The sequence below is a fragment of the Musca autumnalis genome, unplaced genomic scaffold, assembly GCF_047663935.1.
Source record: "Musca autumnalis isolate F117 unplaced genomic scaffold, ASM4766393v1 scaffold_3, whole genome shotgun sequence".
Lineage (NCBI taxonomy): Eukaryota > Metazoa > Arthropoda > Insecta > Diptera > Muscidae > Musca > Musca autumnalis.
This window is the reverse complement of record NW_027411866.1, coordinates 192,773,301-192,792,232: the sequence shown is the minus strand read 5'-3', so window position 1 is coordinate 192,792,232 and position 18,932 is coordinate 192,773,301. Positions and strand designations below refer to the sequence as shown.

Genomic DNA, 18,932 nt, shown 5'->3' with positions numbered 1-18,932 from the left:
ACATTTTATTTTTGGTCAATATTTTAATTCCTTGATGACATATTTATTTCGCAAAGTAGCCTACATATGGAAAAAATACTGACCTTTCCTCTGATGTAAATTGCAATAAAGTGTTTGCTAGATAACGGCCTACTGCCTAATATACAATGGGTTCTGTGTAGACATTTTAGTTTGTGTGAACTAAATTTTCCTTTCCTGCTACAAAAATGTCTTTGTCATGCTAGATAACTTTTTGGTTTTGGTCATAAGTATTATAAATTACATCTCTGATATTTGATAATTAAATTTTCACAATCATTGAAAAGAAGTTCCGTGGAGAGCGATTGTCCAGGGATAGTGGTATAGGGTATCCCATGGTCGGCTCCGTCCGACTATAGACTTTTCTTACTTGTTTTAACTGAAATTACGTAGTTAGGATAAACCATGGTTGCTTTTATTGTATGTGAACATACGTGAAAAGTCTACTGCTATGGTCCAGTGAAAATATAGGCGTCATACGGGCTCCCACATGCACGATTTGGCGTCGCACAGTGGAGTGAGATTCCAAAAAACGGAGATTAATTCAGAGAAGCATTTGGGTGGCCTAATGTTAATATTTTTAGAATGTTTACACCTCAATCAACATAACGGAACGCAGTTTTAGTGCATATTAAGGGATTGGAGATGTATTTCTGAAGCCCTCATAAATGGGTGTCATTAAAGTATGACGTCTTTTTACGGTTTTGTCTACATTTCTTATTTGGGCAGGCTAAAATCTTCTAATATTTCCAATTACTGCTTAAGCTAATATTTGGCAATGAATTATAAAGTTAGATTAATCTTTTAATGTAGCTGCCATATAAGTGTATCTCCCGATTTTATGTATTTCGAGGGTCTTGACCACATTTTTTAGTATATTTTTCTGCAAATTAGGATTTATAATTCTGAGTGCCTGAGTGTGGGAAAATTTTTCAATATAGGTCAATGTTTTCGTATAGCCCCCATGTAAAGGTACAGTCAAATGTTGGGGTTTTTGAACATTTTACCTATATATTGAAACTAAAGTTGCTTAAATTGTAAATTGTGCATTTTGAAGGGATTAAAATTATTTTTACGAAACATCGTCCCCATATATTCTCGCTTTGGAATAACCTCCATACACAGGAGCAGTAAAATTTGACATATTTTGAAGATCTTACCCATTCCTTTAGGAGAATTTTTACAAATTTTTGAATAGATATTGTGAAAATTATTGTTAAACAGTTTATTACAGTGGTACCCTAATAAGTATACAGCAAAATATATTTGTTAGTGTGTGAAAAGTATATTCAGTGGTTCTATGTACATAAAAAGGACTACTTTCTGAAAGGAAGTTATCGTAAATTTTCAAGAACAATATCACCCTGACGATCCATAATAGCCTGTCGTACGTAGAGTAAATACAAATAACACAACGCCAAATAACAAATAAAATATAAAAATAACAATCATAGCTCTAATAACGAGTACAAAATATATTATGTTCAAAATTCCCAGATTTTTAATGAATGACTATTTTCACCATTTCTTCAATAAAAAAATAACGGCAAAAAACGGCACGAGTTTTGCGTTGATTTCGAAAGACAACACTCAGGACTAAAATACAAAATTATCATTATCGCGCTACCTCGCGCTACTTTTTTTAATACTCTATATACTTTTCCAAAATAGGACAAACATGGATACATTTTAAATTAATTTTGAATATGTGTCTAAACTACTTTTGCTATAATTATATTTTTCTAAAATTCTGATAACTACCTGAAATTGATGATTCCATTCTATAATGGCCACTATTGATGCACAGAAAAAAGATATTACACTTCAAACACAAGAAAATTTAATTTTTTTATGTTATTATTGAAATTGTTAAAAATTCTTCAACTTTAACAACGTGTAACTGTTAAAGTAAACAACATATGATCTTGACAGTTCTGTTAGAGACGTGAAATTTTATACCCTATAACCATGTAACAACAGTTATACCAAAAACTGAATTTCAATTTTTGAATTAATCTCCGTTTTTTTAAATTTCACCCCTCTGTGCGTCGTCCCAAATAATACAATGACCGGAGTAACACCTGCTTTGATGACATTTACTGATTTAACCATGACATCATGAATGACCATAACAAATCCAGTTAGGAAATAGCCATTTATTTCAATTTCTAAGGTTAATTCCATAAATGTCACCAAAGCAGGAGTTACTCCCATCACTGTAAGAGAAGTCTACTGCTATGTTCTAGTGAAAATATAGATGTCATATCGTCGGTGTCATGCCTAAGTGTTCCATACGTCATTTTTGACATTTTGAGATAAAGGTACCTTACAAGGTTTTGAATCATGCTCTTTCAGATTTTTTGGTCGGGTTTTCTCTATCTCTTATAGTTTCTGAGATATTCAGATGCCAATTTGTTCCATATCCGCTTTGTGACCCAAAAAATCTTGTCGTTTTGTTCCATATCCATAAAGCCTGGCGTATGGAACAAAACAACTTTGAACTTTTTAGTTCCATATCCATGTCGTTTGGCGTATGGAATAAAAAGAGACAAAAACGAATTGTTCCGCACAAAAAATGATGGCGTTTGGAACAAAAAATTGTCCATTTTTGCCAAGTTACGAATAATGTGGCGTATGGAACAAATTGTTTTAAAGGACTTGGTTTAAAAACTGAAGAATTATAGTTTCTATAAATCCAAATATTTTTGAATATTGTATTGTTATATGAAAACGAAAATTTATCAATCGTTTAAACAAAAAATCCCTAGTTTAAAGACAACATTTTGATGTAAGTCTACAAAAATATACGCAAAAACATTCATTCGACTTGAAGCTAGTGTGGACACCGACTACAAAAATGGTATTATAAGAAGCACGCGTTTAAATGTTTTATGTTACCTTAGAAATGCAAAAAATCAATTCGTTCGAAATTTTTACCTCAAAAAAATAGTAATAAGTGGAGGCAATACCTTAAATAAATGTTAAGGAAACTTATAATAATGGTCCTTACTGTATTTATATGAGAAAAATAAATGTTTCATTTAAAGTCCTGATTTTTCAACTCCACTTCATATAAAGGAGGTAGAACACGATTGATAAAAAGTGTTTTGGTTGAAATGTGACAAAACGGGTTCCATGTGACACAAACTGCCAAAAACATGAAAAAAAAATTCCATGGAACAATTCAGCAACTTTTTGCAATTATTACAATTGGCCATAACTTCTAGACTATCACATATATCTGACTAAAATAAACTACTGATATATTCTATGAGTTTAGTTAAGTAGAACTGAGCTCTTTAAGTATTGGATTATTGCACCATTTTTATCCTGTATGGCCTTAAACATTAACTTGTGTTTTTCTCGAACCAGACAAATGGCGTATGGAACACTTCAGCATGACACCGACGATATTTGCTCTCACATACACGATTTGGCGTGGTCCAAAGTAACTCCTGCTTTGGTGACATTTACGGAATTAACCTTAGAAATTATATGTTATGGTTTTATTCAGAGACACATAGTGAAATTTCATTTGGAAATTTTCTTTTTTTTAACAAAAAGTGAAGGATTTTGCCAAATTTGGTGAAGAGTCCAAAATTAAAAAAAAATTAATTTCAACCCAAAATATATAAATTTGTAATCAAATTTCCGTAAGACAATAGTATACTTAGATATAGGGTTTATTCTGAAACTCATAGTGAAATTTTGTGTAGAATTGTTCATCTTCTGACACTTTTCACCTAGAACCAAGTTTCATATTACTTTCATGTATCAACTCAAAAAAAGAAGGAAAACAATTTCATCAAAAAAAAAAATTGAGAAATATTTTTATGTTTTTTTTTTCAGCAAAATTGATACTGATATTTTCATGATACATAATGTAAATAGACATTTCATTTTTTTAGTGACCCATAGTGAAATTTGACAAAGAATAGTTTTGTCTTTAACGTCATCTCACTAAAGTTATGTTTTGTGGGACAATTTCGAATAAACTCAGATGAAGTCCGACTTTAACCCTAAAACGTGTTTTTAATTTTTCATCGATTTTTAGCGATTCCTAACGTTTAGATAAGATTTACAGATTTGATGTATTCTGGGACCTATAGTAAAATTTTTGGCGAACAATTTTGTAGAATATTTGGATTTGATATGATCACATTTTAAAGGAGTTTTTGAACTATTTTCGAAAAAAGGGCCAAAAAGACCCCTTTGATGAACCGCATGAGGGTTAAATTTGTTAACAAAAATATTCCTCACATCCTCTTCTGTAAAGTTGCCAAAGACACTATATACCTAAAATGCAAGGATTCCAAGGTATTTTAACTTGAATATTTCGAAAAAACTATAAATGGGCGGAACTTGCCCCGCCTACTTTGGTTACTTTCCGATGTAAAGTTAAAAAACACCGATACATGTGTCTCATATTTTTAGTTTTACTTTCATAATCTACTCAGTTTTTCCCATCATTTTGAAAAAAATTCAACTTTGTTTCACAGTGTAATATGAAGACGATGACTCACTTGGGATCAAATTGGTGTAGATAACACTGTACAACAAAATCTAACTTTTTTTAAAATTACAAGAAACACCCCACAGATTATGAAAGAAGACCGAAAAAAAGAAGACACGTGTATCGGCGTTTTGAAAGTTTACGTCGGGAAGTAACCTAAATAGGCGTGACAATTTCCGCCCATTTCTACAGGTTTTGAAATATTCGACATCAGATTCCTTGGAATCCTTGCATTTTACGTATAAAGTGTCTTTGGCAATATTACTGACAACAATGCGGGGTATCTTTTTATGAAAAAATTAACCCTCACGCGAGTAACTAAAGCGGTCCTCTGAAATCAAAATATTCTACAAAATTATTTGTCATAAAATTTTACTATAGGTCCCCGAATACACCAAAACTCTAAATCGTACCTAAACGTCAGGAATCTGTTAAAAGTAAAATCACGTTTTAGGGTTAATGTTGTACTTTATATGAGTTTATTAAGTTTTGTCCCACAAAACATTATTCTAGATAGAAGACGTCAAAGACAAAAATTATCTCCATCAAATTTCAATGTAAGTCGCCGAATAAATGAAATATGTATCAAGAAAATATATACATCAAGTTTGCCAACCAAACACCCAAATATTTTTTGAATAAATTTGTTTTGTTCTTTTTTCGAGTTGATGCATGAAAGTAACATGAAATTTAATTCTAGACGAAAGGTGTTAAAAGAAGAAATATTCTACACAAAAGTTCATTGTCCCAGAAAAAACTAGATATCTATATAAAATACTTTGTTAATAAAATGGCGTTACAAAATTAAATATTATAGGTAGAAATTATTTGTTACACTTTAAGACTCTCAATTAAAATTTATTCCATTCTGAGTCAAAATCTCCTAAAATACCTCACTTTTTGGGGGTTGTATCAAAAGAAGAAATGTTCCAAATCAAATTTCATTATGAGTATCTGAACAAAAGAAATTTGTAGCTATAATATTTAACATCTCCAGAAGCTTTAGCTTTTCACATATGATTTAGGACCATATTCTACCGTTTTTATTCATATTTGCGTTATCTGCGGTCACAAAATATATGTTATTGATGTTTTTTCATAATAAATTCTTTCAGAAAATTATGTGTGCTCGATCCATACTGTTTTTGAAATATCTGTAGTGAATATATATAGGGAAAATATTGATAACCCAGATCGGACTTTGAAAAATTACGTATTTTAGTACTATAAACTAAAATAACGTCATAAGGATAAGCCATAGGTTCCTGATATTGTATGTGAAATTGCGGGGATAGTCTACGGCATCGATGGGAAGTTTTTGCGGATTCTGAAACTACAATGTTCATATATGAGAAAAATCAAAAAAAAAAAAAAAAAAAAATAGCCGGAGCGCTTTTTAAATAAATCGCGATTCAAGCTGACATTTTTAGGGGTTGTTAAGGTTTTTGCCATTTTGTTTGGAAACCGCAAGTGCTATCAAAATAGGAATAAAAAAATTACTAGCTATCAAAATTCTCTATAAGATTGACCTTAATGATATTTTCGTAGGTTTTACAACTTTTGAGATAGAGAAGTTGAAATTGGGACAATTCAAATTCAATTCAATTCTGTATCGTCTCCTTATAAAACAATGCCATGACTGCAATTTTCCAACTTAAACTCATATATCTAAAAAAATGGTACAACCTAGGAAAAATTACATAAGCCAGCTATAAGATTTTCTCAGGTCCCATGCCGATGAGTCTTGCCGTATTCAAGCAAAATCGCGAAACAAAAGAACCTAAAATTGTAAACTGAACTTCTTTATCTCAAAAATGGTACAGCCTGAGAACAAGTCATAAACGTCAATCCTGTAGAGAATTTTCACAGCTACAACATTTTCTTTAGCTCCATTTCGATTGGACTTGCGGTTTCCAAGCAAAATCGTGAAAACCTAAAAAACACCTAAAAATGTGAATTTTGACCGCGATTTATTTAAAAATCCCTACAGCGATTTTTTTCTTGTTTTTGGATTTTTCTCATCTATGAACATTGCTGTTTCAGAATTCACATTAAAAGTAAGTTAAGGCGCACCCTTCATGACATTATTTTACAAGGGGGCGATACAGTCAGTGCATTGTCCCAATTTGAACTTCAATATCTCAAAAATGGTAAAACCTATGAAAATACCGTAAAGTTGAAACATGTAGAGATTTTTAATAGCTACAACATTTTCAGTCTTATTTTGATATGGCTTGCGGTTTCTAAGCAAAATCGTGAAAACCTAAACAACCCCAAAAAATGTCAGCTTGAATCGCGATTTATTTAAAAAGCGCTCCGGCGATTTTTTTTTTGTTTTTGATTTTTCTCATCTATGCACATTGTAGTTTCAGAATCCGCAAAAACTTCCCAGGTGTAAGCACCTTCCATTTAAATTTGATTCAAGAGCACCGTGCAGACTTCGGAATCTCCAGAGAATTGTACGAGGGCTGCACGAAAACTACCTGGCCTAGGAAACACCGCGTATTGCCAGGCGCCATTTGAACATTTTTTTGGATTGTTTGACAGTTTTAGCCTAGACATACTCAGGACAGTTTGCCGTACGACCATGTTATGTGCTGTTTACAGCGACTTGAAAAAATCAGTTTTTAAAAAATTTTTTCACAAATTTTGACGTAGATAATCACCTCAAGAGTGTATCGATCAAATTAAATCTTTGTATGTCGATAAAGGACCATCCTATACGACTATGAAAAACTGGTTTAATGAATTCAACCGTGGACGGCACTCGCCAAAAAACAAAAGTCGTGAGGGTCGCCCAAAATCGGTCGTTGTGCCAGAAAAAAAATATGCCGTGCATGAACGGATAATGCGAGATCATGTTAAATACCCTGAGATAGATGCATCCTTGGGTATTTTTTCCACCAACTAACATGTAATATTCCATAAACACCTGGCCGCAAAATGGATTTTTCTCGTTAGATCCAGCAAAATTGGACAATCGCTCAAAAAAAAGCTCCTGTTAATTGTTTCAAAAAAATTGAGCATAGAATCGATCGCGGTGCTTCAAACGACGTTTATAAGATGGTCACAGATGACGAATCTAGGATCTACGCTTAATAGTCTGAAACAAAGCAGGAATCGGCCGTTTGGGTCTTCGAAAGCAGGCCAAAGCAAATGAAAGTTGTTCATGTCAGAAGCACTTCGAAGCAAAACGTTGCATGTTTCTTCAGAAAAACTGACCATGTGGCGACTATACGGCTTGAGAAATATAGGGCGGTTAATTCTGAGTGGTATACTATAATTCGCTTGCCTGAAGTCTCCTGAGAAATTCGAAAAACGAACAAGAGAAGACAAATCATTATGCATCATGACAATGTGGGCTCTCACACATCGATTCAAACCAGCGCCTGTTTGACCGGGCAAAACGTGGAATTGATGGCTCACCCGTCATACAGCCCTGGCAGGGGATCCAATGACTTCATTTGATTGCATCACATCAAGAAAAAAGGGCGAGGTCATCGATTTTCGTCGCCAGAAAATGCGGTAAAAGCGTTCGAAAACCATGTTTAGGAGAGGTCTCAATCGGAGTGGAAAAAGTGCTTCGCCAATAGGACTAAGCGCACAAAAAAAGTGTATAAATCATGCTGAAGACTACTTAGGAAAACAATAGAATCATTTTAGATAGTAAATTGCTTGGCCAGATAGATATCGTTCCGCCCTCGTATAAAACAAAATAAAATAACAACAATATAGCTCTTGTTTTCATTGAACCACTCTCTACCCTAGATAAGTAATAGCTGCTTTTGACGGAAGCTAAAAGTGAACGGGAATTATCCTTCCATAAATGTAAAACAAATTGAATGTAAACCCTATACCACTCTTTACCTAAAAACAGAAGGGAGGGAGAGGGAGTGTTTGTTATAATTATGTAAATGAGTATTTGTAAAACATGTCATGTTCAAGAGCTCATTAAACATTTTTTACAGCTATTTTGAATTAATCAAATGTGGTTAATTGAATTTTAATTATATTTGAATGCTATGTTATTTTATTTTGTTCGTCTTTTTACAGAAGCCGCTAAGTACGACACCATCGCCACAGGCTATAACTGGACCACCACCGCCTCCTACACCATCAGCAGCGGTGGTGGCGGGCCCACCGGCAACAGCTGCAGCTGCTACAGCTGCTATAATCCCTATTTTACCATTAGGGGTTGCCACATTACGTGATGACTCCACCGAATCGGAAGAACAGTCCATGACATGTACTCATGGACATGCCGAGTCATGTCATCGAATTATGTAAGTACACAAGAAATTTTGTAGAATTTTAAGGATTTACTTTACAGAAGAGAAAGGGTTCTATTGCAAAATAATGTTATAATTAATTAGCGCAAATTTTAATTTTGTTCAACAAATCATGTAACATGGTAAACTGACAGGGCTAGTTAGCCTTGGTATTTTTCAACACGTTGGATTACTTCATTATTGTGACCTTACTGAGATTAACGTTCGTTGAGCAATTAATTTTTAAGCAAAACAAAAACAAAATAGCCATTAATAGTTAGTTACGAATAACCAACAAACAATACAACGAAATTGCATAGGATTTTAAGTGTTTCCAAGGTACCTGTAATTTGGGAAGAGTTGTTTAGCAGCAGTTACTACAATGCAGTGTAATCAGAATCATTAGCATCAACTTGAAGTTGTTGTTGGCTAATGTTTTAGTCAGTAGTTCCTGCAACTACTTCATCGCATGGTATTTTGCCTTCGGAGAAATTTGTGTTCGCTTCAAGTATTGTTTTATTTTTTAATCAAATTAAAATGGAACAAGTCAATGGTTTAATTGATGTAGCTTGTAAAAGCCGATGGAGGAAATAAAATCAAATTATACACAACGACATGTTTTAAATGTGTTAAAAAATGACAACTAAAAGTTTGAAACTAATACATAGAAAATTCGGAAAATAGATGACATCAATTTAACATTTGAATTAGAACGAAATGCAAAGTAATGTGAAACAACGCAAACCAAATCACATATGGCGAATTCTTGAATTGGTTCCACAATGTACTTTTTTTAGAAAATGTTTGAATTTTAAAGTATTAAAAATGCAATTATGTATATGTATTTACGTACTATTACATTATGAGACACGAAAATTACACTGTGAGACAAAAAAAAAAAATGACAAGGAAAACTGAGTAGATTATGAAAGTAGAGCCAAAAATATGAGACACGTGTATCGGCGTTTTTTAAGTTTACATCGGAAAGTAACCAAAGTAGGAGGGGCAAGTTCGCCCATTTCTAGTATTTTTCGAAATTTTCGAGTTAAGATATCTTGGAATTAATTTAGGTATATAGTGTCCTTGACAACTTTACAGAGGAGGATGTGGCAAATATTTTTGTTAAAAATTTTAACCCTCATGCGGTTCATCATATGGGTCTTTTCGGTTCTTTTTCGAAAATCTTTCAAAAACTCCTTTTAAATATGATCATATCAAATCCAAATATTCTACAAAATTGTTCGTCATAAGATTTTACTTTATGTCTCCGAAAACACCAAATCTGTAAGTCTAATCGCCAGGAATCTTTAAAAATGAAAAACACGTTTTAGGGTTAAAGTCGGACTTCATTTGAGTTTATTCAAAATTGTCCCACAAAAAAAAAGTTTTAGAGAGATGACGTCAAGGAAAAATATTCTTCGTCAAATTTTACTTTGGGTCACCAAAGAAATGAAATGTCTATTTAATAAATATGAGTATCAATTTTGCGGAAATTTATTTGTTCTTTTGATCCTTCTTCCTTTTAAAGGGGTGAATAATATCTTTTGAATAAGCTATTATTGTTTTAAATCGGTTAACAAATGGCTAAGTTATAGTGGTTTAAGTCTAAAAAACCCCCACAAAAAAACCTATAACTGAATTTCTCACAATTTTCAAAATAAATATTGAAAAAAACAAAAAAAAAACATATTTTTGAAAATTATGAGAAATTCAGTTATAGGTTTTTTAGTGGGGGTTTTTTAGACTTAAACCACTATAACTTAGCCATTTGTTAACCGATTTAAAATTATAAAAATATAAAACGAAGCGACCCAAACGAACTAAAGGCATTTTCGTTCTCCACGGATCCCAACACGATGGAATTTTGCATCAGAACGCTTGAATATTTTTCTGGTCAACTTTTGTAGCACAGTGCCATTTATCGAAATTTTCCGAAAAGTTTGCACCTTCTAAAGACCAAAAGTGCCTGAAAAAGCGTTCCAATGGTTTTGCGATGTATTAGAGAGTTCTTAATTACTGTCTTGGCTACAATTTTTGCCTTTGTGTTGGCTCGAAAATCTCAATGCTTTGGCTGTTATATGCCAAGATGTCAAGAAACGTAGATAAAAAACTTAAAGTCAAAATCGGGAGGCTCGGTTTTCATCGTAGACATATGGTCCAATAGACTTTTTTGCTCAGTTCAATCCCAGGAATCAGAAACACGAAGGGCCCATTAAGGTTTTCAAATCGCCCCGGCCTAATGATCACATTTAAAATGAGTTTTTGAAAGATTTTCGAAAAAAGGACCAAACAGACCTCTTTGATGAACCGCATGACGGTTAATTTTTTTAACAAAAATATTCGACACATCCTCCTCTGTAAATTTGCCAAAGACACTATATACCTAAAATGCAAGGATTCCAAGATATCGTAAGTCGAATATTTCGAAAAAAAAATTGAAATAGGCGGAACTTGTCCCGGGTACTTGGTTGCTTTCCGATGTAAACATTAAAAACCCCGATACACTTGTCTCATATTTTAGCTCTGCTTTCATAATCTACTCAGTTTTTCGCATCGTTTTGAAAAAATTGAATTTGGTTGCACAGTGTTAACTATATTCTGACACCGCAGCGTGATAGAAAACCAAAGATAAGAAGACACGTGTCTGGGCGGTTTTTCCCAATCACTTCCACTTTCGCGGTTATGGGCCTCCAAGGACCTGAGGCCTTGAGGCCTTGAAACAACCAACTACAAAGATGTACCTTAGATCTCAATAAACACATTTCTAGAGCATACGAACTCGGTAGAAACGGTTCTTGATAACCAAAATAGCAAAAAAGCGATTTTTATCATTTTTTCTCGATTTATATGCTCCATGGATACTAAGCCGTTCAAAATCCAAGAAAACAGTCGACAACAATAATGTAGCAAAGATATCAGTAAACAACTTTCTGCAACATACGAACTGTCTATGAACGGTTCTAAAAGGCGAAATAGAGAAGGAAACAGGAAACTTTTGAAAATATTCGATTTTTATAACTTTTTCTACGATTCTGGTCCACAGATACCGAACCACCCAAAAATTAAGGGTAATGTCAACTACAAAAATGTACCTAAGATCTCAATAAACAACTTTCTAGAACACATGCACCAACGAGAAAATCCCATTTTGCGACCAGGTGTTCATGCAAGATTAAATGTTATTTGGTGGAAGAAATGTCCATTGATGCCTTTTCTCACGGTAATTTACATGGCGATCTTGCATTATCCGTTCACACACAGCTTAATTTTTTTTCTGGCGCAAGGGCCGTTTTTATGACGACCCTCACGACCTTCCTTTATAACGAGTGTCGGTCACTATCAAATTCCATTAAGCGGTTTTTCATTTCTTTATCGATATAAAGATTTAATTTGATCGATGCACTCTTGTTGTTAATATACACGTCGAAAGTTGTAAAAAATTATCGGACGAACACAACACATGATCGTATGTCAAATTGTACTGAGTATGTTTATGCTAAAAACTGTCAAACTTTCCAAAAAAAATGTGAAATGGCGTCTGGCAAACACTTAGTGTTGGCCAGATACTTTTCTAGTTCCCCTTGTACTACACTATTAAATCCTTGTAATCCGTAATATATTTTGGTGGTATTATCCGCGGTCTATGTTGATACATCCACCCATCGACATAAGTCTTATAACTACCATGGTAGTAAAAAAACGCAACAATTTTGAATTGAAATGCACGCCTTCGGCTCTGACTTTATAACTGGTAGCATTTGTTCGTCACAATAAATTTGGGCTGTACATCGATTTCGTGAAAATTCACCTTTGGCTCCATACAAATTACTTATTTACATAGTTGGCCGTCTGCAGAATATTTGTCCTATAAGTCGGACAAAGAAAAGATATCCATTCCTCTATATACATATATTGCTTTATTTCTCCAATTTGGAATACCGCGTCTTTCGATCTGGCCTTCCACTTGTCTACTCCATCGAAGCCTTGGCATTCCAGTCCTGGATGTACCGCCATGTGACAAATATTTATACCCCTTTTTATGGGTTCATCATTGCTCATTCTTATGACATGGCCTAGCCAAGGCAATCGTTGTATCTCGTTACGTTTAACTATACTGATGTCGTTGTATAGCAGATACAGCTCGTGATTCATACGACGTCCATATTCACCGTCAACGCAGATTGGTCAATAGATCTTTCGAAGAATTTTTCTCTCAAACACAACAAGCACTGCCTTGTATGCTTGCGCAAGTACCCAAGTTTCGAACCCATACATTGTCACGGGAAGTATCAGCGATTTGTAAAGCGTTATTTTTGTTTGACGAAATGTGGCTTTGTTTTTAAACCGCTTACTTAAGCCAAAGTAGCATCTGTTAGCACGTACTATTCTTCTTCATATTTCACTACTGATGTATGTTGGGTTTATGGCGATGCCGAGAAAACTATGGATTAGGATTAAAGTTCAAAAGTGTTGCAGAGGAGGTACTTAAAAGAATGCACCGACATAGTCCATTATGGAAGTGGATCTTATTTTGGGTATCATATCTTTTCGATAGATATCGCGCCCACTAGAAATTTCAGTGGGTCGTCGCATAACTTTTGGATCAGTATGCCAGGAAGCATGGGCTTGTCCACGGAACACATAATATCGCTGTAAACAGGACCACAACGAATAGCATCGGTATAAATTTCCAAAGGAGAAGTTAAACTAAACTTGGACAAAATATTAGGAAATCCAAAGTTTGGACCAAATTTCTTCAAGAGATATCTTCGAATTAAAACTATGGCAAAATATGACGGAGGCCAAATTTTGGACGAAATCGGTTGATCAGTTCGAGAGTAATCGTGCTCTCCAGCCACTACATATGGTGCTATAGGGTTTTTTACACATTTCGGGATGTTTTCTCAAGAAGTATGCACTTACCCCTGAAAAAACTCTTACCTCAGGTCTTAAAGTGAACTTATACCTAGTTTTGTGTGATATGTACCCGAAGTAGTGGACAAATATAGTCCATATTCGAACCTATAGTCCATATTCTGCCTAGCCATCGCAATCGTTGTATCTCGATTTGTTCATATATACCAGTTGTTATAACAAAAATCAAAGATATTCGGGAGCAGGTCCTAAACTGAACTTTTCCGAAATTTGTTAGTGGGAACTACCCGAATGAGTGGACCGATTGAGTCCAGACTAGAACCTCATCTAAGAAATTTAACGATGTGCAAAGTATGTCCCTTCAAGAGTTATCATGCGCTCAAATTTTCCGAACATTTTAGAACTTTTGTGGGGGAGGTATTGGAAGGAGTGGACCGAACTTAAACTAAGTTTGGACAAAATATTACGAAAGCCAAATTTTGGATCAAATCGGTTCATCCGTTCGAGAGTTATCGTGCGCACCAGCCGACAGACAGACGGACTGACATGGAAAAATCGACTCCAAATTGTCTGAGACGGATTCCGTCCAGAATCCGTATTTCGATGATGCACATTTTGCCCGTATTAAAGTGTATATACCCCCGATAGCATAAATGCTGAGCATACAGTCTTATCTCCTTTCTTGTGGACGGGACACAGGACACTCAGGTTCCAAACGACGGGTACGCTTTATTCCTGCCAGATGGTGCTTACTATCTGAAGCCTACATCTTATAAGCGTGTCGCCCCCGGTGTTAAACAGCTCGGCTGGAAAACATTCAGCTTGTGTTGCCTTATTATACTTCACATTTTGCTGTTGTCTTTACCTCACCTTGACCGGGCGGTTTCGCTAGTATTTGATACTTCGCTAGTGTTTAATACCAGAAGTTTCGAAAAATGCTCTTTCCATATCCTGAGCACACTATCTGTGTCAGTTACCAAATTGCCTTGCTGGACTCTACAGAATGAAGTGCCTGTAACAAAGTCATTAGTTTGATGTTTCACTCTTTTGTAAAATTATCGGACTTCCTTCTGGCTGCTGTACATTTCGATTTTAACACACTCCCGCTTTTCTATTTCTATCTTAAGAGAGCGTAAGAATTCTTACTGCCGTAAACACGATTCTCATATCTGCTTTTCTACCGATACCTCTCTAATGCGCTACGCGTTTCTATTGAGTGCATACTAGCCCTATATGTCACATTTTTCTCTTCGGTAGTAGCACAAAACTCCTGTTCATACCATGAGTTCCTTGGCGTAGGTCTCTGCTATACAAGTGTGGATTTGTCGGCTGCTTGCTTTTTGCTGCAACAAGGTGGTAGTCCGAGTCTATGTTTGCTCCTCGGAACGATCGTACATCCAAAACACTCGATGAATATCTTCCATCTATCACAACGTGATCAATTTGATTTCTTGTTTTCTGGTCTGCATACAGCCAGATACACTTATGAATATCGAGATGCTTAAATCTGGTACTGCTAACTGTCATGTTTTTTGCAGTTGCTACATTATGGAGACTGCATTTCCCGACTGTTGGAGCAAAAATATTCTCATTTCCAATTTTGCCATTAAAATCGCCAAGAATAATTTTAATGTCATGGACAGGAGAATGGTTATATGTTTTTTCTGAGCGCTCGTTAAATATATCTTTGGTCAGTTCGTCCTTGTCTTCAGTGGGAGCATGAGCGCCAAAAAACGCTGACGTTGAAGAATTTTGTTTTTATCCGCAATGTTGCAAGTCTTTCATTCACTGGGGCGAAGATATTCCAACCTACGACCAACTACAAAATTCATGGTTCATGTATGACAGCTATAATATAGAGTGTCACCTCTATACGCTTGAAATACCGATTGTTCTACTAGAAAACCTGGTTCATCGAATGTCCCTCTTTCATTTTCCAAGTGAATTGACATATTTCGATTTTCCGAGTTATCAGTTAAACCATGGTCTGCAAAGCAAATGCAATCTGAAGTATTTAAACGTCATATGCATGGCCGAATTGTTTAAGTCCTTCATTGTTTAAGGATTCTAAGTAGACAATTTATGATAGTAACCCACAGAAAAGGTGATAATTACCGACTGTGGCTTTCCTTGAACAACTTTGTCTCCTACGGTTATGTCATGTAACCCGCAATGGATTTTATGGATTTTAGATAAAAACGTCTAGCTTTCTGATACATAATTTATGCTATAAACCTATTCACAAAAGGTTTACACTAATCCCTTCCCCTGCAGTATGTGTGATACAAACGTTTGGTGGAGACTATTTACTTAATGACTTACTGTTGGTCTTTGTGTAGCCTATCCAACGCCACAGGGAAAATTCCTAATGTAAATCTGGACATGTTTACAAACGATAATAAAATATTTAATTAATTTCTTCTTTTCCCATGTCGAGCACTGTTAACGAAACCTTATAATATATCCTTAAAGAATTCACTCAAAAGAAAATAACAATTTCAAGTAGCTTTCAGAGATTTAATATTAAATGCACTTGTCCTGCTGCTACTACACAACAGAGAAGAATATGACATCGTCTCGTATCGCATCATAGTAAATGTGAGGATGTGAATGCTGATAACAAAGATAATGACGACGACGGTGGTGGTGGTGTTGATGATAAAAACCATGATAATGAAAATAATGCAAGTGCTAATGATGATTTTTGTGCATTGTATGTTCTAGCAAATGTATTCTAGCCTTAAAAAAGAAACTTATACATGTGTGTGTATAAGTGTGTTCTACCATTTACACATAACAACACTCCGCATCAGTGTAATTTGGTTTTTTGCAGTGGTAGCAACTACGTCACAAATAACCCCATGTATATGGCAGCAACTCCTGGGGGGCATATGAGTAGCAAAAGACACTAGCAGCATAGGCAGTTGTGCCAGTGTTAGTGTGTATCAGAACAACGGAAACTGTCGCCAAAACATAACAGGAGGAGCACCAATATAAATAATAACAGCAACAACGGTAACGTCATCATACTCTAGGTCTGTTTTTCAGGTCACCTTTTATAGCCGATATCCGTGTGTGATATGAGAACGCTACAAAAGAAATATTGTCAGCTTCTTTTTCCTTTCATTTCCTGTTTTGCATTCTATATTCCGCTTTTCATGGTTAGTTTTTTGTTTTTATACTTTGGTCTGTCGGGTTTCTTTCTTGTTCACATTGTCACAAAAATAGAAGAGAAGAGATAAGGAAGAATAGAGTGAAGTAAAAAATAACGTTCAAAAAATAAACAATTGTTCTGCGCATGTGTTTGGAAATTCTGCAAAGTTGAAATCAACCAGCAGGACCCCAATGCAGAATATATTGTCACAGGCTCGATAGTTTTTCTGTGCATATTTTACAGGAAAAGCTATTTTGTTAGCTTAAAAAAAAACAGCTTTCTAGCAAACATACGTTATCTATGAGACTTTTTAAGTTTCAAAGAGCATATTTGCACTCTTAAGGCATACTTTTTGAATATAATGTTTCTGTCAAATCCGCAAGAGAAAATAGGAAATAAGATAATGCTCTCTTTATAACATGAGCACATGTTTCAACAGGGAACGACTGAAAAACAAAAATTATGCTTCAGTAACTAAAATCACTTTGACTAAAAAGGGTCCAATAAAACTGATCAGAGTTTGTAATACCTTCACATATTTTTTAAAAAGGAAAATGAAATCATTGTTATTATTATTCTAGATGTCCTTGGATATTGGTAAACCGACCCATCTGTTTATACCTCTAAATCACTATGTGGGAAGGGTTTTATAAGTTGGTTTTGGGTCAAAAGTTTAAAACTCTAGTAATGTATACCAAAATTAATGCAGTTGTAGCAATCTGACAATGTGTGTACTTCCGTCCGTCTGTCCCTCAAAAACATATAATCATGCTACAGGTCGCAATTTTTGAGTGGGATAATATTTTGGTGACGGGTTCGGCTTTACATATCTGTGGGACAAATAGGTAGGTGTCAGGGTTTAAAAGCCAGCAGTTAAAAACATCAACTGCTGCACAATATTGGCACACACGGCTAAATCAGCAAACGAACGCATATTTATTTTTGTACATCTTTGCTTATTTCGTATTTTACACCTGAGCTTTATTTCGCTATGCAGAATCGACAACTGCACTACATATTTAGCACTCGACTTTTTCAAACCATAAAAAGCATATAATTTCATTACATGTTTGACACTTAAAACTATTACGTATGGTTTCAATTACATGTTAAGGTGTATTCAGAAACTAACTTTTTTAGTAATTTGAGTTCATTATTTAATATTGACGTAAAATCAATAACGAGGTTACTCCCGGCTCTTTCATATTTCGAGAGTATATCTCATTTAATTTTAACTTATTACTAAACTACTAACCTACAACTAACCTAACTCTACAAAATTTTCCTATGGACAATATGTATAGCAAGTACATCATCCTCTATGAATTCCAGGAGAGACTCGAATATAAAAATCTGGACACGACGCAGAACTTAGATGCATTGATAGCTCAATGCCAATGCGCGATATGTAGTTGATATTTTGCCAGCCAAAACCGGATTGCTCTCCAACAACTTCTTGAATTAAGGAGTTAGGATGCCGTAAAAGTCTGTCTACATATTTGTTTAGTTAATTGCATAGAAATGGGGGTAACACCTGAAGTTTCGTACGCATATGCATTCGATAAGCGTCTATTTACGGACTGAAATTTTTTTTCCTATACATATGCGGAGAACTTTCCTCTCTAACACTTCTAATTCCTGAATAACCGTGGGAGAAATAGTGAACCAGATGGGAAAGGAGTATAATAGTCCAAGTCTAACACATATTTTGTATAACATCAATTTTGATTTAATTGGTAGTGATTTACTTTGTAAAAGCGTTCCAAACGACTATAAGCCTTTCCCATAAGACTCCGTGCATGTTCATTAAATTTGACTAATTTATTAAATGTTACTCTATCCTTAAATCGTATTTCCGCACCATTTAAAAATAGTGTCAAGGATTTGCTTTCTGGCACGACCCACCTTTTGCATTTACCAGAGGTGTTTCTTAAGGGGTTATCCCGTGTTGTGCTGGCCAAAAAAACTCAATTTTCATCATTTTTTTCTGAGAAAACTACCAATATTTTTAGGTAAATCTTTTATTCCTTAAACCACCTTTGGAATTTTTGTTGTTGAAAAATATTGTACAGTTTTGTGGTAAATAGCTACCTGCGCAACACAT

At 34.8% G+C, this 18,932-nt stretch overlaps 1 protein-coding gene across 12 annotated transcripts in view; it reads left to right on the top strand.

Moving 5' to 3' along the window:
• LOC141398634 (voltage-gated potassium channel subunit beta-2-like) overlaps window positions 1-18,932 on the top strand; it is a 726,071-nt gene that overhangs the window by 400,794 nt on the left and 306,345 nt on the right. For all 12 annotated transcript variants that reach the window (XM_073976119.1, XM_073976118.1, XM_073976117.1 and 9 more), the window contains one exon: window positions 8,585-8,814. In XM_073976119.1, coding sequence (XP_073832220.1) covers window positions 8,771-8,814 — 44 coding nt within the window. In that variant the 5' untranslated portion in view covers window positions 8,585-8,770. The remainder of the gene's footprint in view (window positions 1-8,584; window positions 8,815-18,932) is intronic.